This window comes from Aspergillus sydowii, assembly GCF_001890705.1.
Source record: "Aspergillus sydowii CBS 593.65 unplaced genomic scaffold ASPSYscaffold_15, whole genome shotgun sequence".
Classification (NCBI taxonomy): domain Eukaryota; kingdom Fungi; phylum Ascomycota; class Eurotiomycetes; order Eurotiales; family Aspergillaceae; genus Aspergillus; species Aspergillus sydowii.
In genome coordinates this window covers 695,579-721,770 of record NW_024467873.1, presented here as the reverse complement: position 1 = coordinate 721,770, position 26,192 = coordinate 695,579, and the positions used below count along the sequence as shown (strand labels likewise).

Genomic DNA, 26,192 nt, shown 5'->3' with positions numbered 1-26,192 from the left:
ATCCGAGCCAAGCGGTCCACCACTGGCGACTGCCCATGGCAACAACATCATGTTCGATGCCCAACCCGATGGTCTTTCTTCCCCCCTGGCTTTTGTGAGCAGTGCGTGCCTCTTTTTCTTTTCGTCTTTTCCTTTTCTTGTTTAAATCGCCCTTTTCTTTCCCTTTTTTTTTCTGGCTTTTGCGCCTGGCTTATGAGACTACTCCACATCTCTCTCCCCTTTCCGGAGATAAGATCGGCGTCTTTGGGCATAAACGCTGTGATTTGTCTGGCGCAGTCAAATCAATATTGAATTCCTTCCCGCGAGAACTGGCTGCGCATTTGATTTCCTAACTTTTTTGGCTTCTTTATTATCAGACCTGCTCCCTGCCGCTCTTAAAACGACCCGACTATGTGAAGCCGCACCTCCTGGTGCTGACGCGACGGCCAGCATGTCCCCTATACTGCATTCCCCACACTCGACTTCGAGTCACACTACAGGTGAGTCTGGCGACTCGGACCGCTCCAGTTGGCGGTTCATTTCAACGCCCATTTCTTCCGAGGATGAACAACCCTCTATTGTGAGACCCACTGCCGTGCCAGTGGAAGAGCGCTCCAAGGTTTCCTTCGAGGAGTTGGCTGGTCGTTATCGCCAGAACCAGCACAAGCAGGCGCGCAGGAGGAAACTAGAACAGCGTCTCTATGCGACCAAAGTGTCCATGGGAATATCGTCGCGCCTAATCCGCCTCGGAGCCGCTGTTCAACGCGGCTTGGTTGATAGGCTCAAGCATGACGACAAGGCCAATTTCATCACTCTCTACCACACCATGATTGATCTCCAGGAACCCTGTTCTTTACCATCCCGGCGCCATCTTCACCAGCCGGATCCTTGGGAGGATTGGCCGGGCCCTCGAGACTCTGCTTTGGACCGCAGCCCGGATTTCTTCTCCCAGCTGAGCCCTCAGTCGAGGGCTGATCTTCTTGATATCCTTCAATCGGTCCGCACGGATCCCCAATTTTTGTTTGAAAAGTTATGCAGCTTGACTCCTAACCAACTGTCTACTTTGATATCTTCCTCCGTCACCTCCTGGGAGGCCGGTGGGGATCCCTCGTTCCCGGCTACGTCCCGTTCAAGGATCTCCAGTCTAAATTCGAGAACCGGCCCTGTTTCTGGCATTCCATTCAAGGACCGTGTTTTGGCATTTGAGAGGACGGACCCTCTGTCCACCTTGCTGTTTAATGTTTATGCAGCACCTTTGGAGTCGGAGGCCCCGGAGGCACAGCTACGATTGGATATGTGGTCCTCGGTCTGTGCAAAACTCATCGCCGATGGTGCCAGCAGGTCTTACGCGCTCATCGACCATATCCTGACACTATGGGCCACAGGAAGCGATTGGAAGGCAAAGCCCAAGTTTGAGCTCTATCTCATGGATATCCTTCAAACCGGTGCATTCCTTCTGGAGCATGTAGAGCCCCCACCCGGTTATGATATGGACCCGATAGACCCTCTGAGGACGGATGTTGCCGAGGAGTACTTTGCGTCTACTGTGGATGCGTTACTCGAACTTTTGGATGATCAAGACGCCGGACTACCCCTGTCAGTTTTGCAACTGAGCAAAGCAATTCTGCAGAAGCTCGACCATCAGGGCTGCCGCGACCGCTTTTTGGATTTCTTGCTCGTTCAATGGTTTTTCCCCAAGTTCCTGTACGGGGCTCTAACTTATCCTGAGGTCAGTCCTATCCACCATACTCAAACCCGCATTCGCTGACCTAAGTTCATAGGGCCACGACCTTTTGCTTGATTTTTATATCAGGAAAGACGCAAGAGAGAAACTGCTTGGCCAGGTCGGGTTTCAAGCTTATTCGCAGGCACTTGCAATTCTTCGCCCGATGTGCGTATCTGTCCAAATTGTTTGATCCGCCGCTTTACAAGTAAGTGCGGTTTGCTAACGTTATCTTACCACGCCATTAGGCATCAGTATCCCATCGCTCGCCCTCGAGTCAGACAACATATTGAACATATGCTTGACCACATCCACGATCCCACCAGCAGGAACATTCAACATTTGGGCCGCCCCGCGGCGCTTTCTAATGGACCAGCTTCTCCTGCGGTATTTTTGATGCTCTCCAATACCGATGTACTTACATTGTTGAATTCGCTTTTCCCCACGCCCAGTCCACCGGCGTACAACTCCCAGTCGCCGTCCTCAGGTATTTCCCTGTCACCACTTGGATCACAACCAGACAAGCATGTGATGTCCACCACATTCGAGCCAGGCTTCTATCGTGCATCTGTGCCATTTTCTCCTAGGCCGACGTTCCATACCAAAGGGCCCCTCCCGCCGGACGTCCATTTCTTCTCACTGCACGAGAACACTTTGGAATCTAAAGCTGACAGGATTCGTTTTGAGTTATCTGACCAAGGCGAGCATGACTTCCATACCCATTTAGAGACCCCGTCAGCCGAGGAATGGACACTATTCACTGTTTCGCAGAATGGTATGAGACTAGTCTGGGGACTGTTTTCAGACGGACAACCCAACTATTTGGGGAACCACCCCGCCGATGAAGGAAACTCTTCCACCCTCGGAACGGAAGACAACTTTGAGGCGCTACAAACAGCCATTGTGAAACTGATTCAGGAGAATCCTGCCGGTGACCGCGCTGAATATGGCCTACAGCTGTCTGGAGGTCGATCGCAAGCAGACGCCCTATCACTTAAGGAACGGTTTAACCGCGCCATGGCATACTGTCACCAGAACTCCGATTTCATTGGCGCGCATTACTGGTGGAATGCAAGTCGGCTGCTCCGCCGGAGTGCCGCTAACTCATCAATTCAGCATGGCGATGATTCTTGGATATTGGAGCCAATGCACTCGACCTGTGTGCGCTCTCTTCAAACATCGAGCTCCATAATCGAGCGCTGTGAATCTGATTTTGTTGCTCTTGACCGCCATACACAACGACTTCAACAGACGGTGAAGGAGATGATGAGGGCCATGGCGAGGCTTCGAAACAAAATGTGGTTTATGACTGATGTAAGAAACTCCAGACGCTACGAGGAAGCTAGACATGTCGCACTCGCGCTTAAGACCATGCCCTACGCTCACAAGTACACACAACCCGAACCACGGTTTCGTGGCAGCGCCAGGTCTTTTGGAGGAGCGTTGCTCCAGAAGCCTGAGCTGCAAATTATGAACGTCATGAAGGCCCCCAGCAACAAAGCAGGTCCGACCAAGCTTGCAGATGAACAGGTTGATTTAATCCGGAAATGGCTGGCCCATAACAACATCGACAATTTCTGTAAAGGTGAAGAACGGATTCACCGTTTCTGTTACGAGGTTGGAACCAGCATTAACCGCTTGGTTGGGGAGACGATGGCAGAAACACCGGTACTATGGGCCAGTGAATTGTTCCACAAAGAACGAGCCAAGTACGAAGGGTCTAGTAACCGAGGCTTTCTTGGCCTTGCTTCCAGCCTACGGTCGTTTGGCGCGACTAGTGATGATTCTCCTCACTCTACACCCTCTCTTGCCAGCACAATTCTACGTCCCCAGGAATCATCAAGGGTCTCTCAGGATTCTCCTAGGCTTAATCTGAAGCCCTCCTTCCAAAGTCTAGATTCTGATAGGTGGAGAGCCCCAGGCGCCAGCACTGATACATCTTCCATCCTCGGCGATAGGGCTCCATCAACCACTACTGGAGACTCATGCAGCACGTTCTGGTCGGCTCCTCCTCCACATACCCAGTATGCACCGAGTGCGTCTAGCTTCTATTCCCGACCTCCCTCCATGCTCAGTGATAATGCTATTCAGCCACCGCGGCGTGCTGATCAAAAATCGCATGGGAAGACAGCATTCCTGGACGACATTCGGCACACATTGACAAGCCTACTGTTGAGCGATCTTGGCTCACCAGTATGGAGTTGTGGCACCGAAACAGATGCTTGGTTTGGCAACGTAATAGACCAAAAGAGAATCCAGGCGCAGATGAGGAAACGATCTCGTATCCAGCGTTTCTACTCGGAGTGTGATGAGCGAGCGGTTCGCCAATCAATTCATCGCGTCCCATCCTCTCGGAGAAGCAGATCACTTGATCCTCTCAATCGGGAGACTTCAGGCGTTTCTTCCGAGGCTACGAATACCACAGCTGGCTTGGAAGTTTCAGCCCCGTTCTCTTACAGCACGGTATTTCGACGTCTCCTAGACGTATTTTCCCGTCACGGGAACCCATTCGTCAAACTCGACGCACTTCGAGATCTCCGAAGCTTGGTAATCGCGTCAATAACTACTGCTAACGATGACCAAGCATCGTCTCCCTACGTTCCCGATCCCACCCCTCGTCAAAGACGTACGTCTGTCATTCAAAGGAAGCGCGATGCGAGGTGCAGTTTTTCCGATCCCCATAGGCGTCATCGGCCTGAGAAAGACCCGCTACATACACCGACGTCACCTGCTGTTGAGTCAGTGATCTTCGATTCTCGACCATCTGACTATTCTATACCCAGCGAGAAGCAGATCGTCGAGGCGCTTCGGGAAATTATTCTCGATATGAAGCCAAAAACTCTCTTCCGCGATCTCCAGTTTATATCGGCTTTTGTTCCGAGTGATACACTGAACAAAACAGACAGCGGTACTGCATTCTTGCAATTTGGACTGGCTGCTCTCAGCCTGAAGGATGAAGTATGTAACAGTATGGTGGAGATTGCGGACGAGATCGTCTCCCAAGAACTCACCCGTCGGCATCCTCCGCATATGTACGATATGCACCCTCGTGTGGGTGATCCAATGAAAGAAGCAGCCAACATGTGGATCATCACAGCGAAGGAGGGCCACTCTGTTGCTCAACGCGAACTGGCGATTCTATACCTCACTCACCCTGAACTTGTCCCACGAGTGACCTTCCCACTTACTTTACTAAGAGATACCTTCAAGGCGGAGATGATGTACCGCCGAGACAAGGACTCCAAATCAGACCCCCATACTATGTGCCTGGCGCTGCACTGGATGCAACTCTCAGCCAATGGGGGGGATGAGCTCGCACGGAACCGGCTTCGTGAGCGCGAGGAGTTTGAGTCTATTGCTTAAATTCTCTACTCTCTTTTTACTTATATCTTCCTTCATATTATTGATACCACCTTGGAGCATTTGGATGACATGATCTGTTATTCCATATTCCACGTCACTAATTTCGGAACAGTGGTTTGTTTTTTCTATTTTCTAGTTGTATGTTTGGGCTGTGTATCTTTCTCGACTTGTAGCTGTACTGGGAATTTCTCTCTCGGCGGAGTGCGGGTTATTTGATTGATATATTACAGCATACAAGGCCCGGCTTTTGGGTGGCACTTTGAACTTATACCATCGGAGTACCCTTTTATTACGCAAGAATATGATCTTTGGAGTTGCGCTGGAAACGATTAGACATTTAATCCAGGATATCTTGTTTATTTTTGTGCCCCTTTAGTTGTAGTTATGCCTAAATAAACAGCTTACCTAATACGTCGACGACGTCATCCTGGTAACCCCACGTGCCAAATCAGACGAGCCAAACATGTGGTCTTGGCACTGCCTTTCCCTCTTCATCTTTCCATTCCAAGAACGCTGTATCTGGCTGTCACGCGTTTTGGAGGCTGAGACAATAACAAAAATTCTTTCAAATCATCTGGTCATCTGCGCGGATTGTGACTACAGTACTTAGTCGCCACTGTCAGGAGGGTTAGTGTGCGAGACCTGATCTCAGCTCTGCGGTTAGACCTTCAGCTGACTTCGGGGCGATATGTATAACTAGGTCGTCGCGCGCTTTCGAGACTTTGCCAATTTTGCTTCTAGATCATTTACCCGGGCTGGGGACTTTGTTTTTGCTTGATCACGACGCCCGCGAAGAGAACAAGGATCACACAAGAGAGTGCTTCAACGACTCGACTGCCCATCCCACTTCGATCCAAAATGGCGCAGAACACCGAAATCCCAAAGAGACCCAAGGGTGAGTCGGTTGAGATCAAGGTCTTTTAACGTTTAGATCCGATCTAACTGCGCATGACTTTTGCCTCCTCTAGGTATTCTCAAGAACTCTAGTTCTCAAAACCGCCTCCATGTTTCGCACGACGACGTCCACGTCCATCATAGCCCCTCCCCGCCTGCGGACACCAAGGAACTCACCTTGCAAAATACACTCCAGAATGCCGGTCGTCGTCCCTCTGCGTCTTCCCGTCGCACCTCTCTCGCCAGTTCCCACGGCCACCATGACGACGCCTCGCCCCGCCTCAAGTGGGATGAGGCCAATCTGTACCTGACGGAACAGGAAAAAACGGCGAAGATGAAGATCGACGAGCCCAAGACCCCGTATGCGCCGCACTATGACCCCGCCGAGGACGAGGAGGAGATGAGACTCGCAGAGGCGCAGGAGAGCCTGATCAACGCCCAGGGCGTTGTCGTAGACGAGCTAGATAAGGATAAAAAGCCGTCGTCTTCCTCTACCTCCAAGAAGTTCTCTGAGGATGACATTCCCGAGCTAGAACTGGGGGAGCCTGAAGAGGAGCTCACGCACGGGACACATCTTGGGGCTGACGATCGGATTACACGTGCGCGCAGCTTGAGCAATGAGTCCCATCGCAGCGATAAACATGTCGTGGTTGGCGCGAACGATGCCAGCGAGACAAATGGTGATGAGCTCTTGACACCTGAGCAGGCGAAGGAGAAGCATGCGCAGTTTGAAAAACAGCGGAGGAAGCATTATGAAATGCGGAATATCAAGGAACTCCTGGCGTGCGTGCCCAACCATCCTTCCCGTTTCCCATCCCCACCTACTGCCACGTGAGGCGTTGGGTATTAATGCTAACCAGTTGTGATAGACACCCTGAGGAGTTGGATGAAATGGACGAGGACGAGGACGATGAAGACACCAACTCTGGCGTTCCACCGCCCATGCCGCAAATTCCGCAGCGGTTTTTGAATGGCGGCAAGTGAGTGACGACACGGTTGATTTATTTCCCTTTTCCTATTGTATATTCCCCAGCGCCTTTGAGTTATGGATAGCAAGGAGACGAATAACGAATGTGTTTTGTTCTTTTCATTTATTATTTTTTTTTTTTTTTCTCCCAGCATACTGTGTTATTTACGTCAGCTTGGCTTGGTTTTGTCTCCGTTTTCTGATAGATCTCCCACGGTATATCAAAGTTGAATTATCAACTGCATATGTGTTTCAGATACCCACCCAAAGGACACCAGGAATAGCCACTAGGGTAACAGGGTAACGGGTTGTTGAACTTGTTGTTTAAGAAGACGCTATATATAGCAGTGGCAGCCTAACTATAAAATGACACTGGCAAGCACATTCAGGAGTAACCGACTTGGAAAGAAATTCGCGAATCAATGGATCGTACGACCGAATCAAAGCCGACTGGCCATGAATTAAGAAACTGAGCTAAAACTGATAGCCCGGCACGACTTTGGGTATAATAATACCAATTAACGACACCTAATCCCGCCTGTTCTGGGCCCTGCGTCAGGTTTTAGCTGTGTTTTGCTTTGTTCTTTTCTTCTCCAAGGCTGCTCCTGCATCTTTATTTCTTTTTTCTCCCACGCATCTCTCTTCTGCTCTCCCCATCACAATTGCATCTTCTCCCAGTCAAACCCTGTTACACTCAGTATCTCTTCTCTCGTCTTTCTTAATTGATTTTCCGACCATGGCCGACCAGGAAAAAAAGGACCAGCCTCAGGCCGCTGCCCCTCAGACTCAGGAGCCCGACATCACCAAGTCCGAGCAGCCTACCGCTACTGAGTCTGCGCCTGCACCGGAGCCTGCCACAGAGCCTACCGCTGCTACGACTGCTCCTGCAACTGAAGCTGCTCCCGCGGCCCCTGAACCCTCTGCCGCCACAGCTGCCGCTGAAACACCTGCTGCGACAAGCACAGAACCAGCTCAGCCCGCTGCCCCAGAGGCTACCAAGTCCGAAGCCCAGCCCGAGGCTTCCGGCAAGGAAGAGAAGAAGAATGAGCCTTCCAAGCCAGAGTATTTCACCAAAACCCCTGCTCTCGAGCAACTGTTTGACCGCCTCCCCGGTATCTTGAGCAAAACCGGACACCAGGAGATGTGGGGGGTGCCCCTGAAGCACGACGCTTCTGATATCCCCACCATCAATGTGCTCATTAAGTTCCTGCGTGCCAATGAGGGTAACCTTAAGCTCGCGGAGGAGCAGTTGACCAAGGCCTTGGAATGGCGCAAAGAAAATGATCCTGTTGCCCTGGTTAAGAGTACCTATGATGCCGCGAAGTTCGGCGGGTTGGGCTACCTCACAACGTATGCGCGCGAGGGGAAGGGTGATTTGATTGTTACCTGGAATATCTACGGCGCTGTGAAGAAGATCGATGATACCTTTGGGAATATCACTGAGTATGGCCTCGTCTTTTTTTCATTTCATTCATATTTCCTTTGACTGACAGATAATGCGCAGGTTCATCAAGTGGCGCGCCGCTCTCATGGAGCTTGCTGTCCAGGAACTGAAGCTAGACCAGGCCACTTCAGTGATCGACTACAACGGCGAGGATCCCTACCAGATGATCCAGGTCCACGACTACCTGAACGTTAGCTTCCTCCGCCTGAACCCGACCATCAAGGCTGCGACCAAGAAGACCATTGAAGTTTTCAGCACTGCGTACCCGGAGCTGCTGCGCGAGAAGTACTTCGTCAATGTCCCCACCATCATGGGCTGGGTGTTTGCGCTCGTTAAGCTGTTCGTTAATGAAAACACCACCCGCAAGTTCCACCCAATTTCCAACGGCGGTAACCTCGCTAAGGAGTTCCCTGGCTTGACTGAGAAGTTCCCTAAGGCTTATGGTGGCGGTGGTGCGGATTTGGAAGGTTCTGCACGAACTGTTGCTCTTAAGAAGGAAGAGAAGAAGGAGGAGCAGAAGGAGGAGCAGAAGGAGGAGCAGAAGGAGGAGCAGAAGGAGGAGCAGAAGGAGGAGCAGAAGGAGGAGCAGAAGAAGGAAGAGAAAGAAGAGCAGAAGTGATCGCTCATTCCGGGGTTTTCGCTGCGGATGTGATTTGGGAAGACCGATCGACTTGCGTTTTCTGTTTCTTATGATACCTCTTAGAATTTTTCTTCAGACCAGCGAGGCGTCTTATTGTCCAAGACTGTCTTATTGGACTTTACACAGCCTTTCTTGTATAGTTAATCAAATCAACACCACTCTTTCAAACTTAAACAAATACCATTGTACGAGGTTGCTAGAGCAGATCTTTGAATTTCGGACTCCGGTCCTTAGCCAACAGTAAATTCCTGGTCATGCTAATTGATGATCTACAAGTAGACAGTGCTATCAGTGCGAAGAGCTGTGGCTGTACGCTTTATAGATACTGGTGCTGAACTCCACACCGCCTTTGGTCCATCTCAGATTCCAGTCGCGGAGTCACTTCAAGCTTCCTGCAATCAAGCCCGGCTTCATCAAATCCCAATAACCTGTTGCCCGTGCTCGTCCAGAATGCCGCTTGCCCTTCGCGATTGGACTCATCCCCCAATCTGATCGACTGACTTCACCTTTGGCCCAGCACCAGCAATTTCGACACTCAACACCTCACTCTACAATCACCTTTCACATACCGACCTACACCTTCCCCGATCCGAAAACCAACCACCAAAATGTCCGTTTGGAACCCAGACAACATCCGCGATGTTGCCGAATCAGTCGGTATTGTCAACCTCAACAACGATGTAACCGACACCCTCGCCCGGGACGTTGAGTACCGCATCGCGCAGGTTCTCGAAGAAGCACTGAAGTTTATGCGCCACAGCCGACGCACGCTCCTCACGACGCAGGATATTGCGCTCGCCTTGCGTGTTTTAGACGTCGAGCCGCTGTACGGGTATGAGTCGACGCGACCGCTGAAGTTCGGCGAGGCGTCGCTGGGACCAGGCCAACCGCTTTTCTATGTGGAGGATGAGGAGGTGGATTTTGAGAAGTTGATTAACGCGCCCCTGCCTAGGGTGCCGAGGGAGATTAATTTTACCGGTTAGTGCACTTATTTCCCGTTTTTGTTGATTTCGAGGGAGGTGAATGATGGCTGATTTGTTTCCTGTTGCTAGCACATTGGCTTGCCGTTGAAGGCGTGCAACCGTCTATACCACAAAACCCGACTGCGGCTGATTCGCGCAACCTTGAGTTGTTGTCTAAGGGGCCGAATGCGAATGCGACGCTGGCGGCTATGAGCGGGAACGGGAATGTTGCTGTTAAGCCTTTGGTTAAGCATGTTCTGTCTAAAGAATTGCAGCTTTACTTTGAAAAGGTCTGCAATGCGTTTTTGGACGAGTCGAGCGAGAAGTATCGGACCTCAGGCTATGCGAGTTTGCGCGAGGATCCCGGACTTCATCAGCTCGTGCCGTATTTCGTGCAGTTTATCTCGGAGAAGGTTACCCATGGCTTGAAGGATATCTTTGTCTTGACACAAGTGATGCACATGGCGGAGGCTTTGGTTCAGAATAAGTCGCTATACGTTGATCCATATGTATGCCGCTGCTCTTCTTTCTCTTTTCTTTTGCAAACTAACCGACTACGCAGATCGCATCCCTCGTCCCCCCGATCCTCACCTGCTTAATAGGCCGCCAGCTCGGCGGCAACGCCGAACTCTCTGAACAATTTGCCCTACGCGACCTTTCCGCCTCCCTCCTCGGCCTCATCGCAACCAAATACTCTCCCTCCTCACACACCCTGAAATCTCGTCTCGCGCGCTCCTGTGTAAAGACTCTCCTTGACCCCTCCAAACCCTTTGGCGCCCACTACGGCGCCATAATTGGCCTGCAAGCTGTCGGCGGGTCCGAAGCCGTTCGTGTTCTTATCCTACCTAACCTCTTTACCTACGGGGACCTTCTCAAAGACGGGCTTGCAGAGGATAGCCCCCGGCGGCCAGAGGCGGAGAAGGTCCTTGTTGTTTTACTCAGTGTTCTTGCCTCGTTGCGCGAGGGGCGTGCGGCGCTGACGAACGGACATGGTGCGGGGATGGTGACAGATGAGTTAAAGGAGAGACTAGCTAAGAAGCTCGGTGGGTTTTTGGCGGAGAAGGTTGCGGATCTGGGCGATGGGCAGCTTGTTCATGCCATTTTGGTGGAATAGGGTAGTTAAGACCAAGGAGTTACCTAGGATGGTATTTGTTATGATACCTTAGCTTATTCAATATTTATGCTTTTGTGGGTCTTTTGCATCCGCGCTTTCTTGTATTCAATGGTGTAATTTGCCTATAGAAAGGTTTGTGTTAGGACTGTTGATTGTATATATAGTTAAACTTACTGTCTTGATCTATGCGCCCGAATCATATTCCACTCACTCCTCATAGCAACCACGTTTTGGTATATAATTACTAAATCAAACTAGATAATAAGAACAAAGGCCACAAAATATATCCCTAGGAATCCAAGAGATCCATGCCAATTTCTAGTCCGCTCCTTTTATCAACTCGCATCATGTATGACAGTATGGGCCATTGAGCGGGAGACCGGCGTGTAGATCAGTCCGGGACGAGTTTGGGTGTCCCCACTGGCCCTCCAGCTCCCTAATCCATATGGACGAGCTAATAATTCGGATCATTCCTAATTAACTGAAGATTAACTACAAGGCTTCAAGGAAGAGGAGCCATGGAAGGTGTCCCCACTGCCCCGGCATTTGTTCAGTGGAGAACACGGTGCGGTATGTTTATATAAACCTACCCAGGCCGGATGCTCTCTACCAGTTACTTGAGAACCAACTGTGGCATTGGCTAAGCATGATGCTCTACCAAAATATTGCAGCATGCTTATTGACACTGGCTTCACCTGTCACGTCTATATTTCTATCCCATCATGGAGGCAGCGGTCCGTTCCCAGCAGTACGTAAATTCTTCCATACCTACCTACCCATACTTCCACTTCCACGCAGTAAGACTAAGTCTAGTAAACAGACCTGGTTCACAGACCCAACTCTCCCAAGACACACAATCTACAGCCCTTCACCACCACTACCAGACACGCTCACTCTCCCGGTTCTAGTTTTCGCCGAAGGCGGCTGCGATAACAACGGGACCAAATTCGAGCCGTTCCTTACGAACATCGCCTCGTACGGATTCATCGTCTTAGCTCTCGGGCCACCTAACGGCACGGGGAAGATATTCCAAGACGCAATGGACGAAGCCGTATCGTGGATCCAACGCCGGGGTGGCAAGCAGGGGAGGTATGAGAAGGTCGACAGCTCTAGGATTGCGGCTGCAGGCCAGAGCTGCGGCGGGCTATTGGCTTACACGCAGCGCAGCAACGATGCGGTTGGCTTTTTGGGAATCTTCAATTCTGGACTGCTGGGAAATACAACCGATTCACAGGAAAATCTGCCTGACGGGGTGATTATCGAGGAGCCGGGGGTTATAAAGGAGGTTCAGAAGCCAGTTTTCTATTATATTGGCGGTCAGGGGGATGTTGCATACCCCGCTGTAAGTGGGCCTATGGATTTTTGGAAACATGATGCTGTTACTCGCTGATACTGACGGTTTTTGTTCAGGGTACGGCAGACTACGAAAATCTGACTGGCGTCCCGAAGTGGGTTGGGAACTACCCTGTTGGACACACTGGGACGTATAGGGAACCTGACGGCGGAGAGTTTGGGGTGGCTGCTGTGAAGTGGTTAGAGTGGGTGCTCAAGGGAGATAAACGGGCTTCGGGATTCTTCGCTGGTGGCGGAGCTGAGGGTGCTGGATGGGTTGGCACCGACAGCTGGGGACTTGAGAAGATGGACCTGTATCTTGAGAGTTGAAAACAAGTTCACAATGAAGGCTGATCCGGGGCCGAGAGTTGGAGACAGGAGACCAGACGACGTCATTGTTCCTGAGAGTTTAGCACCGCCTGCTATTTATGGCATAACCTCGTGTGGACGTACCGGTATCAAACCGGTCAGTACCAAAGTTACCGGAGTGTTACAAGAGCTTCCAGACTCGGGTCCAGACTGGGGTGCAGGCATCCGCCGCTTCTTCTTCAAGACGCAGTCTGCATTCTCTTCCCAGTCACTTTTTCCTCGACTCTCCGGGATCGTCCGCCTGCGCTTTTATTCTCATTGGGACCTGCTCCTGTTCAGCTACCGGATTTGAGACTCGAAAGTTAAAATCCTCAAACGGCGCCCAACCGGGGTTTGTATGTTACTAGTAGTACAGTTCAGTTCACGGCCCCGCTTGGCCCTAGGTATTTATTACGGTCGCTGGCAGCTTTTGTGGGCCTGAGAAAATTAAGGAAAAGACTTCACAATTCAACGCCAACAACCTCCTCGCTTTAATCTGCACACCCCACGTTGGTCTGCTCTTTTTCCCTCAAATACTCACGTCTCTTGTCGTTTGACTTGACTTGAGATTGTTTTGACCTGATTCTTCGTCTCCTTTTTGCGCTTCTAAAAAGTGGCAAATATCCAGCAGATGTCAACAGCCGTGGCGTCTCGCTCCATCGTGCTCATCTAAGCCCGAATTCTTTCTGCCTTCCATGAGCTCAAGAGACCTACTACGATTCCTGTCAAAGCCTGCGAAGTCAGTAACTGCCATTGCGTCCCCGTATTCCTGCTTTATTTTTCTCCATCGAGTCTTGGCTTGCCTGTTCCCGCCTTCTTTAGAGCACGCGACTAACTCATGCTCCTAAGGCCCAGATAACACCCCGCCAACAACATCTTTCCACATTTTCTATCTTCTTCTCAATTTTTTGAAGCAGATATCCTCGTCTGCTAGACCCGATACTTTCACCGGTATCGGTATCTTCAGCACGAGGCTTTACAGATAGCCACAATTCCTTTTTCCCGAGGTTTCTTCCTCCTTTCGCTCTCTTTCCGCCCTCCCTAGCACCCCATCGGGTTCTTCGAGACTTCCCTACTCGGCTGAGTGCCATTATTGCTCTCTATTTTATCAGGGCCTTCTCTTCACAGGCGAACATCCCCCCCCTTGTTCGTCTGGGTCGCAGATAGTGCTTCTAGGCTTCCTTGTCTACGATTCACAAGCCAAATCGAGCGCAACGCCAATTGCAATATAAAACAACCCGTCGATTGGACAAATTTGATAAAAAAAAAGAAAAGAAAAGAGGGCATCTGCCACTGAAGAGATGGTCAACCTTATCCCTCAGCACTATACGCAGTCGCCGTCTTCGTTCACTGCGACTCCGTCTTTGACAATTAATCATGAGGCAACCCAGGATCTCGACTCCACCAGTGCCTTTGAGGGTATGTTTGTTTATTTCTGCATGTGCTGACAAATGACTAACAGGGTGTGTAGGTCCTGAGAAGCTCTTGGAGGTCTGGTTTGCCGCCTCTCCAAAGGATCTAGGCTCCTCGAACCCTTTCGGTTTGAAGGCAGTTTCTGAGGAGATTTGGAAGGAGATGCTGGACATTGTCAATTGTCAGGTACTGTCCATTGTCTCGTCTGAGGATGTGGATGCCTACCTCCTGTCCGAGTCCAGCATGTTCGTCTGGCCGCATAAGTTGATCCTAAAGACTTGTGGCACCACCACTTTGTTGTCAGGACTGCCCCGCATTCTCGAGATCGCAGCCATGTACGGTGGATTCCCCAAGTCCACTGCTCCTCCGTCCCGTGGGATCACCGTTGCCGCCGCTCCGTACCGCGTCTTCTACAGCCGCAAGAACTTTCTCTTCCCCGACCGTCAGCGTGGGCCTCACCGCAGCTGGAGGGATGAAGTCCGCTCCATGGACAAGCTTTTCTTGAACGGCAGTGCCTACATGATTGGGAAAATGAACGGCGAGCACTGGTACCTGTACCTCACCGAGCCTAACACCATGCTCACCCCGCCTGCCACACCAACTGCGGATTCGGATGATGAAGAAACCGAAATCAAATTCATTCAGCTTCCCGATAGGTCTGAGTTGGGCATCGGTGCTGAGGACGGGGCTTCAGATGAGACACTTGAGGTGTTGATGACGGACTTGGAGGAGGAAAACGCTAAGCAGTTCTACCTGGACCATGCTACTAGTGTTGCTGAGAAGCGGTACTGCAACTTTGATTCCCACAAGGAAGACCACGTGGACGTGTTCAGCAATGGCTCCGACATTGAAGTCGATGATGTTTCATCCACCCAGGGCAGCGGGATCTTGCCTGCAGAACTTACCACTGAGGGCCACGCTCTTGGCACAGTCGTCTCCGAGTCTTCCGGTTTGTCAGACGTTTACCCGAAGGACAAGTTCCCCGAGTCGCGCATTGATGCCTACCTTTTCACCCCATGCGGTTTCTCTGCGAACGGCGTAATTCCTGCACCTGACGGTGGCGCCAAGGGCACTCACTACTTTACTGTCCATGTGACACCTGAGCCTCATTGCTCGTACGCGTCTTTTGAGACCAACGTGCCGCACTCGCAGAATGGCCAAACTACCGCCGGAATCATTCAGCAAGTTGTGAACATCTTCAAGCCTGGTCGATTCACTGTGACGGTGTTTGAAGCGAAACCCAGAGTGGACGGCGACTGGGACAGCAACAAGGGGGCCCGATATATCGAGCGACAGGCAGCTCGTCGGATGCCCAAGGGCGAAAATGTGGAGGGATACAAGAGAGTCGATCGCATTGTGCATGACCTTGACGGATATGACTTGGTGTTCCGTTACTACGAACGCCTCGATTGGAAGGGGGGGGCCCCTCGACTCGGCGAAGAGCACGTATAGGTCACTGCTTCTGATGCTGGATTTCCGGCCACTATCGGCCACTATTGTTTTTTGACTTGCGAAATTGTTGATTATGAAAATAGTTGATTTTTGTTTCAAGTGTATGTCATGTTCCATTCACGATAGTCCTTCGTTGAGCCAGCGGTGTATGGTTTAGTTTCGCTCCTTAGTTACGCAGTGATTTTATCGGCGATAATCAATTTCGGGCATTTTTAATCTCAACCAAACATTAGCAATGAGGTTAATTTAACCTTGACATGAACTAAGTAGATCTGATGAGAGGTTTGGGTCATGTTCAAAAATCGTGCCTTGGCTGGAACATACCGAGTTCCATATCGGCTGGGATGCGGAGTATTAAATATCGGCCCGGAACATCTTGGTTCCATTTGAATGCGATCATCCAAGCTGCACCGCGAGCTTCAGATATCAAGCAACACACGACCCTTTCTGGGCTTACTCCATCTCATTTCACCTTCGATACCCAACTAATCTTTCATTATTTCTGACTCTCCGTGGTCGATACTTTCTCTCACCTCATATTCACTACCTCGCCGCCGTTCTACAATCCGCCGCCGCATCTCGCATCAAAACCACAGCACCCAACTCAACGCGCAACAAACCATCCAGACGTGGTTCTAACAGAACCAGGATCAAGCGAAAATGTCCTCGCCGCCACCAAATCCGCCCCCGAATTCCAACCCGCTAAAACGCCCATCCATATCCTCGGCGTCAGTAAGCCAACAGAACCTCAAACGTCAGCGTATGCACCCGCTCCGCCAGACCTCGTTTCCTGTGGACCCGGATCTGCGCCCGTTCAGCGCGACGGCGACCAGCGACGCTGGTAGCGTGACGGGAAGTTTCACGGGGAGCCTTGGCGGCGCAAGCGCCGATGGAGTCTTCAGGAAGAAACGCGGGCGGAAAAGCAAGGCTGAGAAGGAGCGGGAAAAGGAACGTGAACGAGAACGGGAGAGGGATATGGACAGTGAGGATGCGGTCAGCGTTGCCAAGGGTGGTGCAGGTGGTGGAAGTACGGCAGGTGGTCAGAATGGGGCCGAAGAAGGGTACGAAGACGATGACTTTGACGACGAAGGGGAGCTATTGGGAAGGGAAGACGGGGCTGAGCGTGAAGATGTGGAGGGGGAGAGAAAGAATCTTGCGTGAGTTTCTGATGATAACCATTTGTGTTTCCCATCTTAGCTGTCTGGCTCTTGGGTGCCACCCGAAGCACCCTACAAGGCTGTGAAGAGAATCATTACTATATGCGGGGATGGCATTGCTAATCAGAGGTCTTGTCCGTGGTAGGTTACTTGTGGATGCTTTTAACCCTCTCCAGTCCGAACGGTATGACTTGTTCAAGCGAGCGAAGCTGAGAAAGGAGACGTTGCGGCGGATTGTCAACCATGCACTTTCACAGTCTGTCCCGGCCAGTGTTGTGACTACAATCAACGGGTTCACGAAAGTGTTCGCCGGAGAGATGATCGAAAAGGCACGGACTGTCCAAAAAGAGTGGGCGGATGCGCACGACCAAGCGGCATTAGCATGGCTCAGCCAGGATGATCCTACAAGCGAAGAGACGAATCATTCTGCTACAAATAATGAACGCCTCCCGGGGGTAAAAAGTGAGCCGGCGGAGACGGACGGAGACGTGAGCTCAAGTGCTGAAGTGTTTCGGGTTTCGGCACATAGTGGAAGTGGTCCCGTCAAGCTTCCGCCCAACCCACACCGCGGACAGCTGCTCCCATCCCACCTCCGAGAGGCCCTTCGACGCTATAAGCGAGACAGCGAAGGCGGTGGTGTTGGCTTTTCTGGGCTGAGTCTGGGGAACTTGGGGGTCCGAGGGTCAGTAACGTGGAGTGCGGGAAGCGTGGGAGGACGGCCGCTGTTTCGGTGAGACTTGACACAACTGCAAACTCATTCTGACTTTCGGGGTGAGCCCGTGCTGTGTATATACATAGATTAATGTTTCAAGTATTGATTGGGACGCGAATGCTGATCGGGTTTGTTGGACTCGTGATGTCGTTATTTTGGGCCTGTTCGACACCATGGCCCGCCAAACCAGCGCCGGTAAAGACCGCCAAGCCGCTATACCGACTAGGGCGGCGCCTAATAGTGACTAAGCCACGCTAAGCAGCCTTAATCACCCACTAAAAAATCGCGCTGATGAACTTGAGCGGCGGAACCGCGTATTTCGATCAAGTTCAAAGACAGCCCCAAATCCTGCGAGTCCCTGATTCGGGGCCCATCGCGCCATCTCTCCCTTCGATTGGAACAGCCGCTGTTCAGACCCTGGGATTGCGCCGCGGTTTCCCAGACTGGGTGCTCAGGTGGGTCCTTTCGCCCCCAGCGCTGTCCCTGAACCGTCGCCCTATGTCGGGATGCCACTCTGCAGCGGGTTTGCAATGCTGTGACTGGTCCTCTGGCTCTCAATCGTGGCCCCTGAATGACCTCTATTCAAGCCTTTCTTTGGCCAACTTTCAGTTGTATTCCTTGGCAAAGGCCACTGTGGATTCAAGGCTGAGACGCAATGTTCCATCGCTATGCATCCGAGAATTTTTGTGTCCTCGTTCTGCGGCATGGCCCGCCCTGCACTGAGCAAAGAATGGTTCTGCCTGCCAAATATTACTATTCTCGTTCCCCTTCCTGCTGCGCCCTCGCTGCTTTTTCCCTCTGTTCCGTAGCATCCTTTGCTCTCTTTGCTTTCTCGAGCGTCGGGGTGGATATCGCTCTTTCTCGGCATTCTCCATACTACTCAACGTTGATCCATTCTTTTTTCCCTTTTTTCCCTCATCTTCCGTATCCTGCCCCGTATTTCGCTGTCAGCCCTCCAAAGCCAAGAAAAAGGAAATCACCGGCTTCCTTTGGCCCTTTTTTTCTGTCTCATTCCTTCCTCTCCTCTCCCTTGCGTGCCTGGATTTCTTCTGTCTTACTTGTCCTTGAGTTTCGCATTCCATGCTGCCGTCGTGAACACTCACACCTTCCGACTTCCATCCATCCCTTCACACTCATTTGGTTTTTGGCTTAGCTTGTGTTGCATTTGAATGATCTTGCTTTCGGGCTCTTAAGTCTTGGTGCAGGATGTCCCAAGCTGCTTATCTTTACACTCGAATTCGAGAGGCGCTCCCATGGAGTGGCGGCGACCCCAATGTCAAGGGTGACCCCCGAAAAAGCGTCAAATGGATCGATGTACGTACCCTTGGACCATCTTCGCTCTCTACCCCTCACCTAGCTGGGACTGACATGTAAAAATAAAACCACAGGGCCTTCGAGGTATCGCTTCTTTCCTTGTCGTTCTCACTCACCTTGCTCGAGCGTGGGATTATGATCTCTTCGCTCCTCGCGATTCTGAGGATGCGTCTCCCAGGCTCCTGCAGTTGCCCGTGTTCCGCATTCCCTGGCAGGGCCGTATTGGTGTTACCATTTTCGCGTTCCTGACTGGCTACGTCTGCGCTTTGAAGCCTATCAAACTGCAACGTAACGGTAATATACTGGGCGCTTTTACTGCTGTTGGTAAAAGTGCTTTCCGCCGCCCCCCGCGTCTCATCATGCCCGCGACGATTGCGATGATAATATCTTGGATACTGGCACAGTGCCGCGCGTTCGTTGTTGCCAATCGCTCGGATTGCTGGTGGTGCCGATATGCCGCTCCTGATCTTGAGGACTCGTTTGGAAAGGAGGTGATTCGGCTGGGTCAAAACTTCCTTACTACCTGGACGACAGGTTACATGGCCTATGACGACCACCAGTGGGCGTTGCTGCCACTGCTGATGACCTCCATGTTGGTCTACATCTTGACATGTGCGACGATGTTCATGCGCTTCCGCTGGCGGTTGTTTGTCTATCTTATTATGGCGCTTTACTTCCATCAGGACAATGCGAAGAACACAGGTAAACTAGTCCATGAAATCTGCTCGATGGGAATACACTAACGATATCAGAAACTTTCCAATTGCAAGGTATTTACGGCATGTTTCTTAGCGATTTGTCCTACGAGGTCTCTTTCCAGGAATTCCTCGAGAAGTGGAAATGGCCGCGCCGAGTCGTGGCCTTCACTTTGTTTGCCGCTGGGATCTTCATTGCTGGCTACCCTGGTGAACACCCCGAATGGGCAGACTGGTCGAATGTTATGTTCAACATCTCACACTACATCTTCCCTCCCGATGTTAACGTCGGCAAGCGGTACTCCGCTATCGGTGTTGATCTCATCATTTTCGCTATCTATATCTCGCCAAGCGTTAAAGAATTTCTATCCAGCCGCCTCCTCCTTTGGCTCGGCGGGCAGTCGTTCGCCGTCTACCTCGTCCACGGAACGCTTCTCCGTACTGTTCTCTGCTGGATGCTCTACGGGATCTCGGGTCAGCCCTTCGACCCCGAGAAGAAGCAGGAGGGATCAGACGAACCGGTCTGGATTCCGATCCGCCCACCCTGGGTTGTTGCGATCAGCATTCCTCTGTGGATTGCGTTGGTATACTTCTGCGCGACGATGTGGACGAAATACGTGGATCCGTTCTGTGCACGGATGACACAGAAGATGGAAAACCACATGTTCATCCAGGAGGAGAAGCCTCAGCAGGCAGAGTCATTACCCTTGACATCCGTGCCGATGCAGCCGATGCAGACCATGCCGATGCAGAATGCGTAACCTCACTCGAATCCCATCAAACTTGACAGACAAAAGCTGACGGCTACCGTTGTTTGTTTGACTATATGACACATCTACATGATAATTTTACTTGTTCTTTTTCAACAAGCATTTTTTAGAGCTGATTATACATTACTTTATCTTCTCTGTTTGCATTTCTCGGCTTTCTTCTTTCGAGAGATATGGCAGGTCCATTTTGTGACTGTTCTTTTTTCTTTTCTGACTTTTTCTTCTTTCTTTATCTGAGGCTGGAGTTGATTTATTTCCGCTGGCCTTTGTCAGTGTGTTTCATTTTCGTTTTTCATTTTTCGACACATACTTATTACCCTTCCTATTTTCTATTAATGTACAAAAGACACAACGAATATAGCTATGATTATAGAGGTTCCACTTCTGGCAACAAGGTAGTCCTGCTGGAGCTCTGCTTGAGCCTCGTGCAACATTCATATCTTCCAATAGTTTGACCGTAGCCCAGTAATCGGACGGGTTTACATGGAAGCCTGCTTGGCTGTGATTGCATTGAGATGGCCAGCTCTTGTTTGCGCAACGTCCCGGCTCTCGTTATTACACAAAGAACAGACTTAACAAACCAAAACATCGGCTTTCGTAAAGTCCCCTGTCATTGGTTGAGATGCCTTCCAAAGAAAGTCCCGGGTTGAGATTCTTCTATCTTTATCTACATTTTCTGGTATAAGGCTTTGAATCTTGCTAGTTATGTTATACTTTTCTGACCGCAATATCACCAGCTACCTGCCTTTTCTTCAAATCTTATATATCTTCCATTTACGTCCCACTCCATATCCTTTCTGCCAAACTCTACTCGGCCTACCTACTCCATCAATTTTACCCAGTGCAGCACCCGCAAAACAAACCAAGGTCTAGGCTAGGATCGTACCATGCTCATACTCAACCCCCCCAGCTGGGATGTCCCCTGCGACAAAACCTCAAATCTCCAAATAACTCCAGAAGAATCCCCCGAACTAACCCCCAAACGCAAGCGCCCAAACACATCCCCATCCCCACCACCCTGGAACTGGGATTGGGACTCGACACCCTCGCCCATGCCGTCATCATCATCACTTCTACTATCCTCTCCATTACTTTCACCTTTATCCACCCACCCAAATCCAGAATCAATCCCTAGTTTCAACCCAAAATCCTGGCTTTCCGCCGCAAAATCTATACTCCATAGTGCCAAAGCCAAAACCACGGGAACAGAAACAGGAACAGGAACAAAAACAGACCCCGCAAGTGGACCAATACTGAAGAGCCTAGAAGATACCGTGTGGATAGTCAATGAAGAGATCACCGGGATTGAGACGATGATGGAGGAGATGAGGTGTTGGGATGGTATTTCTGTGCGCGAGGTCGTAGAGATAGTGGAAGAGGCTGAGGGTAATATCTGGGCTTGCCTTGAGAGGGCGCGTGCTGAGATTGCGGAGATGCATGGTGGTGAAAGGAATGATAGGGTAAAAGAGGCTATTCAATGCCTTCTTGCGGGGAGAATTGGGGAGGTTGATGTTTTGCTAGAGGGTATGAATACTTAGATGGACAACTTGTTGGTGAATCTATAAACAGGAATTAGAAGGTGAGAATTGACTTCATAATGCCCATTCAGCTAGGACAATCCAATTCACTTGGTTTAGCTAACGAGAGCAATTCATTGTCCATAGTCCACCATTGGCCTCCACATTTTCAGCTCAATCAGTCTTCATAGTTTGCTCCAGAACAGTCTCTGAACTATAGTGGCTTGTCCTCCCTCCGAATATTCCATAAATAACCCTCAAGGCTTCTCCAAGAAGCAGATGGCAGCACCCAGACAGGAGACAGCGTAAAGGAAACTTGAGCTCCCACGCGAGCCATTATCGAGGGGTAACGGGTGTCGCGGACATGCAAGAAAGTCGTAGGATAGGAGAGAGAGAAGATGAGGTGGCTAACAAGGTCGGCCATTTTGCTTGACTTTAAATGTTTGGGTTTGTTGGTTGCTCTGGTCTTTTTTTGTTTGTGATAAGCAAAACGGTAGGCCGTATGCTCATTGTGGCATGAAGTATTGTCTGTAAAACCACGTTAGCCACTATTTTTTAATGCTTGAGAGTAGAGTTTTTCGTATAGTTGTGAACTATACATACTTGGATAGGTGTCGTTCTTTATGACTAGGCAGGCAGCAATTGACAATGGCAGCAAGAAGATGGTAGAAGAAACTTCCTCAGTGAGCAGTCTGTGAACAATTCCCTTGGTACGCCCTCAACTGCTTATCTTCCTTGGATCTGCGCCATCGAAGAAAACAACCTGCACCGTCATATCGTCCCTCAGACGACGCGAGTGTGGAGGAGTAAAGGAAAGCCGGCCTGCGATCAACTCGTGATGATTCCCTCCCAGAGAATTGCGGACCAGATGAACAGCAGCATTATCATCCTGTACTGTTGCCCTTTCCTCGACAAATTTCCAGTCTACGCCATTCCAGAAGTGCCCAAAATCGAACTGTTTGTACGTATGATCAGACTCTCTCCGTGACGATATTAGCCACTTGCCCACAAGATCAACAGCCTGTTGACTGGACAGCATATCCCACAGTCCATCCGTTGCCATGATCAAAAACGAGGGCTTGCTGGCATCAATCCTGGTGCTTGTCACAACCGGTTCAGCGGTCAGGTATGGCGGCGTGCGGACATCATACTTTGGCGGCAAGGGCCCTGGACCGTAGAATCTGCGTTTCATTTCCTGCTGCACTTCCAACGGCCACTTCCATTGTCCATCGCCAAAGGCCCGTGAGACCATCATCCCCAACACCCGTCCATTTTTGACAATGCCTTCCTCACCAGGGTGCTCCTTGGATATCCTGGCAGCTTCCTCTTCGTTACTGCCAGTCTGATCAATCGACAACGGTGTCGCCTCCCAGCTGCCATTTGGCAACTGCTGTGCGAGAACTGCTCTCGAATCCCCAGTGCATGCAACATGCAAGTTCCTCGTTACTGGGTCATATAGCGATAATAAAGCGCACGAACCCGCATAAGCAGGAAGAAGCCTCTCCACTTTCTCTTGCAGAGGAATCCCACTGTTCCGAGCCGTATCCAGAGCTGTCCTGGAGATAAACGCATCGAGGTCCGCGAATCCCTGTTTAACAGCCTCCTTAATAATATTATCAGACCTAACGCCAGAGGTCAACTGAGCTTGCTCCAGCCCGCGTCGCACAAAAGGCAAGAGTTGTCTCTGTAACAAATCTGCCGTCTGCCAGCCTGAATGGCCATCGAAAACCGCCCACGCCATCCACTGTTGATTCCCACCACCGTCATCATCATAATTGCCCAACATAAACGGCGAGGAAACCTTCCCATGCGCATACCTATCCTCGCAGGGACTATTTGAAGCTACCTGGGCACCATCATACCGGTTCACACCGGCGACAGTCTTGACCAGAATCGAGTATGCGTCTTGTGATATGAGCTTGGTTACCTGTTCTCTGGAAAGGCTGCTCTTGAGGTCGTATTCGGTGTCCGAATGTCCTTGTGTAGGTAGTAGTGCACTTTCGTCTAGACATGGCACATTATCCTTACCAACAGCCTGGACTTGAGTGCCGGACATAAGCCACCAAAGACAAGGCGTACTGACACCCGCTACACCGATAATTGTCATGCTTCTCCTTAAGGAGCTGGGTAAAGATGAAGAGCCATTTGTTGAATAGAAGAAATTTCTGGCCTGCGGCCGTAAGAGCGGTAATGCTATCTTCCTGGTGCGAGGCAGTCGCGACCGGATTGTTCTTAGTGGTAGCATTGTGGGTAAGGAGTTAAGTTCATATGCAAGACCTCAAATATTTTTAGACACTTGGACGCTAATATGGTAGAAAACCGAAGGGATATGCTGAATGGGTTTTGGTTGTCGTGGACTCGTGGTTGGTATTGACTATAAATACAGAGGAAGGCACGTAGGGATGCTCTGTACGATTTGAATTAGGTTTAGCGCGTAGTAAGGAGGTTCTAAGGGGGTTCTATATTAACTTGTATCTGGTTCGAGTTGTATAAGGAGATATTGCGCCGAAGATTTGCATGTGGTTATTTTGGGCAAGTTCTTTACAAAAGACAGGGGATTGAAAGATGGTTGGTTATGTTCTAGTGATTGCGGCGGTGACCAGTGAGCTAGGAAGGTAGACGCATATCTATTTAGACAAAACCGAATAAACTGCTATAATACAATGTGCAAATTATATGAGACATATACCACGTTCACTGCTTCGTGCTGGGGTTTTTAAAAGCCGACTTGGCCTTTTCCCTTTCCCTCTCCAACGCCTTCAGATGCGCTTCCCTGCGCGCAAAGTTGCGCTCCTCCCGCTTCCAATCCTCTTCTTCCTTCCTGCGCTTCTCGTAGTCCTCCGCCAGTTTGCGATCCTTGTCGCTGAGGCGAGCGGGTTCCGCGAGAGACCCGTCCGCGTTCGTCTTTGGACCCTTTCCGCTCATCTCCTCCAACTTCTTCGTGGTTTCTTTGGTGAACTGGTTCTTGGACTCCTTTATGTTGTTGATGGCACGGTCGATGAAGCTGAGGTTAGGCTCATTGCCGGCGGCCTTCTGTGTCTTGGCGATTTCAGCTTTCTCGTGCTCGATGGCCTGCGTGAGCAAACGGAGAGCCCTACCCGTATCAGGACCGGTTATACCAGATGTATCAGTTGGGAGCTGTTGCTGGGGAATGGTGATGCCCACGGCAGCACGGAATGAGCTGCTGCTAAGCATGTAGGCCTGGGTGAGACCGAAGAGACCGGTTGTCATGAAGTACATTTGCAGTGCGGCGGGAAAGAATGCCAGGAACAGGAACTGAATTGCCGGCATTCCGTACATCATGAGCTTTCGCATCTGCTGTTGTGATTGATCGAGATTTCCGAACTCGCCTCCTTTCTATAGAAAAAATGGCCGTTAGCAGAATGCGACGAAGTCAACAGGATCGAACAAAGATAATGAATCATACCCTGAGACTCATAAATAAGAAGCCAGATGTCAGCAAAGGAAGGATGTAGAACGGATCAGCAACTGTGAGGTCCTTGATCCAAGCAAACTGCTCCGCAGCCAGCCCGGGGACAGGCAAGTGAGCCATGCCGCTGACAACACGGTAACAACCGTAACCGAAGGGGATCTGGAGGAACATCGGAATAAACACATTGCTCGACTTGATACCGAGCTCGGAATTTAGCTTCGCTAAATCGGCCCGATACTTTTGCATCTCAACATGGTTCTGAGACTGCGCAGCGCTCATCATCTTGGCCCGAAGAGGCGTGATGATATGCTTGTTGTTTGAAATCCTCGTGCTGGCATCGGCGGAGCGGAAAAAGAAAGGCAGAATGGCAAAACGGATCAAGACACCCGTTGCGACGATACTCCCTAGCCAGGGCAGGCCACTCCACATGTGAACATGTTCCATTATATATTCAACCACTGATGACGGACCCCAGCCGTAATCAAGCCCGAGCTCCTTCAGGTATCCAATCTTCTCCGGGATGGCTTCGATATCGAGATTTGAAAGGTCCCATTCGGTTGGCTGTTGAGAGGATTCGGGTGCTGGCTCGCCGGGATTCGCAGCGGATGAAGTCGAATTGAATCGAGCAGCAGGCAGGGCAATTGAGGGCACTGGCGGCCTCCATGTCGTAGATCCGCCGAGAACCTTCCCATTCCGCACAGGGAATCTCGAAATCTGCGGACGAAATGAAGAAAACTGCGTGCGCGTGTCAGCACCGAATTTCCGGATTGCAGGGAGTCAAGACGAACCGATCGGGTTGACCGTGCAAAGGCAGTAAATTGCTGCCGGGCAAGGCGCCCTTTCAAACTAGGGCCTCCCAGCATTGTGCACGACGAGATGACCGAACGGAGAGAATCGGTAGATCGAATCGCGGATGCGGACCTGAAGACACTTTTTTGCCAAGACGCGGATTCTGCCGGGCGG

The 26,192-nt window shown here is 50.8% G+C and overlaps 12 protein-coding genes across 12 annotated transcripts; 10 read left to right on the top strand and 2 right to left on the bottom strand.

Annotated features, from left to right (window-relative positions):
- Positions 1-430: 430 nt before the first annotated feature.
- On the top strand, positions 431-5,065 carry ASPSYDRAFT_161939 (uncharacterized protein; the record flags this gene model as incomplete). Its single annotated transcript, XM_040843043.1, has 3 exons — positions 431-1,708; positions 1,761-1,870; positions 1,951-5,065. 3 exons carry the CDS (start codon positions 431-433, stop codon positions 5,063-5,065), a joined length of 4,503 nt encoding a protein of 1,500 aa, XP_040697744.1.
- An 858-nt stretch (positions 5,066-5,923) lies between these two features.
- ASPSYDRAFT_61883 (PP1-complex regulatory subunit GLC8) lies at positions 5,924-6,943 on the top strand (the record flags this gene model as incomplete). The annotated part of the gene is made up of 3 exons (XM_040850045.1): positions 5,924-5,960; positions 6,034-6,742; positions 6,829-6,943. The coding sequence occupies 3 exons, from the start codon at positions 5,924-5,926 to the stop codon at positions 6,941-6,943; spliced, it is 861 nt and encodes a 286-aa protein (XP_040697743.1).
- A 719-nt stretch (positions 6,944-7,662) lies between these two features.
- sfh5 (CRAL/TRIO domain protein) lies at positions 7,663-8,989 on the top strand (the record flags this gene model as incomplete). The annotated part of the gene is made up of 2 exons (XM_040850044.1): positions 7,663-8,369; positions 8,431-8,989. The coding sequence occupies 2 exons, from the start codon at positions 7,663-7,665 to the stop codon at positions 8,987-8,989; spliced, it is 1,266 nt and encodes a 421-aa protein (XP_040697742.1).
- Positions 8,990-9,394: 405 nt separating this feature from the next.
- Positions 9,395-11,280, top strand: ASPSYDRAFT_50704 (TATA-binding protein-associated factor TAF6). The gene is made up of 3 exons (XM_040848135.1): positions 9,395-9,988; positions 10,063-10,481; positions 10,535-11,280. Exons 1-3 carry the CDS (start codon positions 9,619-9,621, stop codon positions 11,084-11,086), a joined length of 1,341 nt encoding a protein of 446 aa, XP_040697741.1. The 5' UTR covers positions 9,395-9,618; the 3' UTR covers positions 11,087-11,280.
- A 238-nt stretch (positions 11,281-11,518) lies between these two features.
- On the top strand, positions 11,519-12,787 carry ASPSYDRAFT_50703 (uncharacterized protein). The gene has a single exon (XM_040848134.1). It carries the CDS (start codon positions 11,733-11,735, stop codon positions 12,474-12,476), a length of 744 nt encoding a protein of 247 aa, XP_040697740.1. The 5' UTR covers positions 11,519-11,732; the 3' UTR covers positions 12,477-12,787.
- Positions 12,788-14,067: 1,280 nt separating this feature from the next.
- ASPSYDRAFT_36158 (adenosylmethionine decarboxylase SPE2) lies at positions 14,068-15,631 on the top strand (the record flags this gene model as incomplete). The annotated part of the gene is made up of 2 exons (XM_040845398.1): positions 14,068-14,185; positions 14,238-15,631. The coding sequence occupies 2 exons, from the start codon at positions 14,068-14,070 to the stop codon at positions 15,629-15,631; spliced, it is 1,512 nt and encodes a 503-aa protein (XP_040697739.1).
- Positions 15,632-16,291: 660 nt separating this feature from the next.
- ASPSYDRAFT_94424 (transcription initiation factor TFIID subunit 11 family protein) lies at positions 16,292-17,522 on the top strand (the record flags this gene model as incomplete). The annotated part of the gene is made up of 2 exons (XM_040852965.1): positions 16,292-16,788; positions 16,934-17,522. 2 exons carry the CDS (start codon positions 16,292-16,294, stop codon positions 17,520-17,522), a joined length of 1,086 nt encoding a protein of 361 aa, XP_040697738.1.
- A 317-nt stretch (positions 17,523-17,839) lies between these two features.
- On the top strand, positions 17,840-19,061 carry ASPSYDRAFT_511287 (uncharacterized protein). The gene is made up of 2 exons (XM_040848229.1): positions 17,840-18,787; positions 19,017-19,061. The coding sequence occupies exon 1, from the start codon at positions 18,156-18,158 to the stop codon at positions 18,651-18,653; it is 498 nt and encodes a 165-aa protein (XP_040697737.1). The 5' UTR covers positions 17,840-18,155; the 3' UTR covers positions 18,654-18,787; positions 19,017-19,061.
- ASPSYDRAFT_36156 (acyltransferase family protein) lies at positions 18,707-20,270 on the top strand (the record flags this gene model as incomplete). The annotated part of the gene is made up of 3 exons (XM_040845397.1): positions 18,707-18,814; positions 18,889-19,516; positions 19,567-20,270. The coding sequence occupies 3 exons, from the start codon at positions 18,707-18,709 to the stop codon at positions 20,268-20,270; spliced, it is 1,440 nt and encodes a 479-aa protein (XP_040697736.1).
- A 680-nt stretch (positions 20,271-20,950) lies between these two features.
- Positions 20,951-21,913, top strand: ASPSYDRAFT_511245 (uncharacterized protein). Its single transcript, XM_040848228.1, has one exon. It carries the CDS (start codon positions 21,167-21,169, stop codon positions 21,815-21,817), a length of 651 nt encoding a protein of 216 aa, XP_040697735.1. The 5' UTR covers positions 20,951-21,166; the 3' UTR covers positions 21,818-21,913.
- A 601-nt stretch (positions 21,914-22,514) lies between these two features.
- ASPSYDRAFT_162061 (PP2C family serine/threonine-protein phosphatase) lies at positions 22,515-23,852 on the bottom strand (the record flags this gene model as incomplete). Its single annotated transcript, XM_040843055.1, has 1 exon — positions 22,515-23,852. The coding sequence occupies one exon, from the start codon at positions 23,850-23,852 to the stop codon at positions 22,515-22,517; it is 1,338 nt and encodes a 445-aa protein (XP_040697734.1).
- Positions 23,853-24,490: 638 nt separating this feature from the next.
- On the bottom strand, positions 24,491-26,092 carry ASPSYDRAFT_161607 (membrane insertase OXA1; the record flags this gene model as incomplete). The annotated part of the gene is made up of 3 exons (XM_040843008.1): positions 24,491-25,153; positions 25,224-25,943; positions 26,018-26,092. 3 exons carry the CDS (start codon positions 26,090-26,092, stop codon positions 24,491-24,493), a joined length of 1,458 nt encoding a protein of 485 aa, XP_040697733.1.
- Positions 26,093-26,192: the final 100 nt, after the last annotated feature.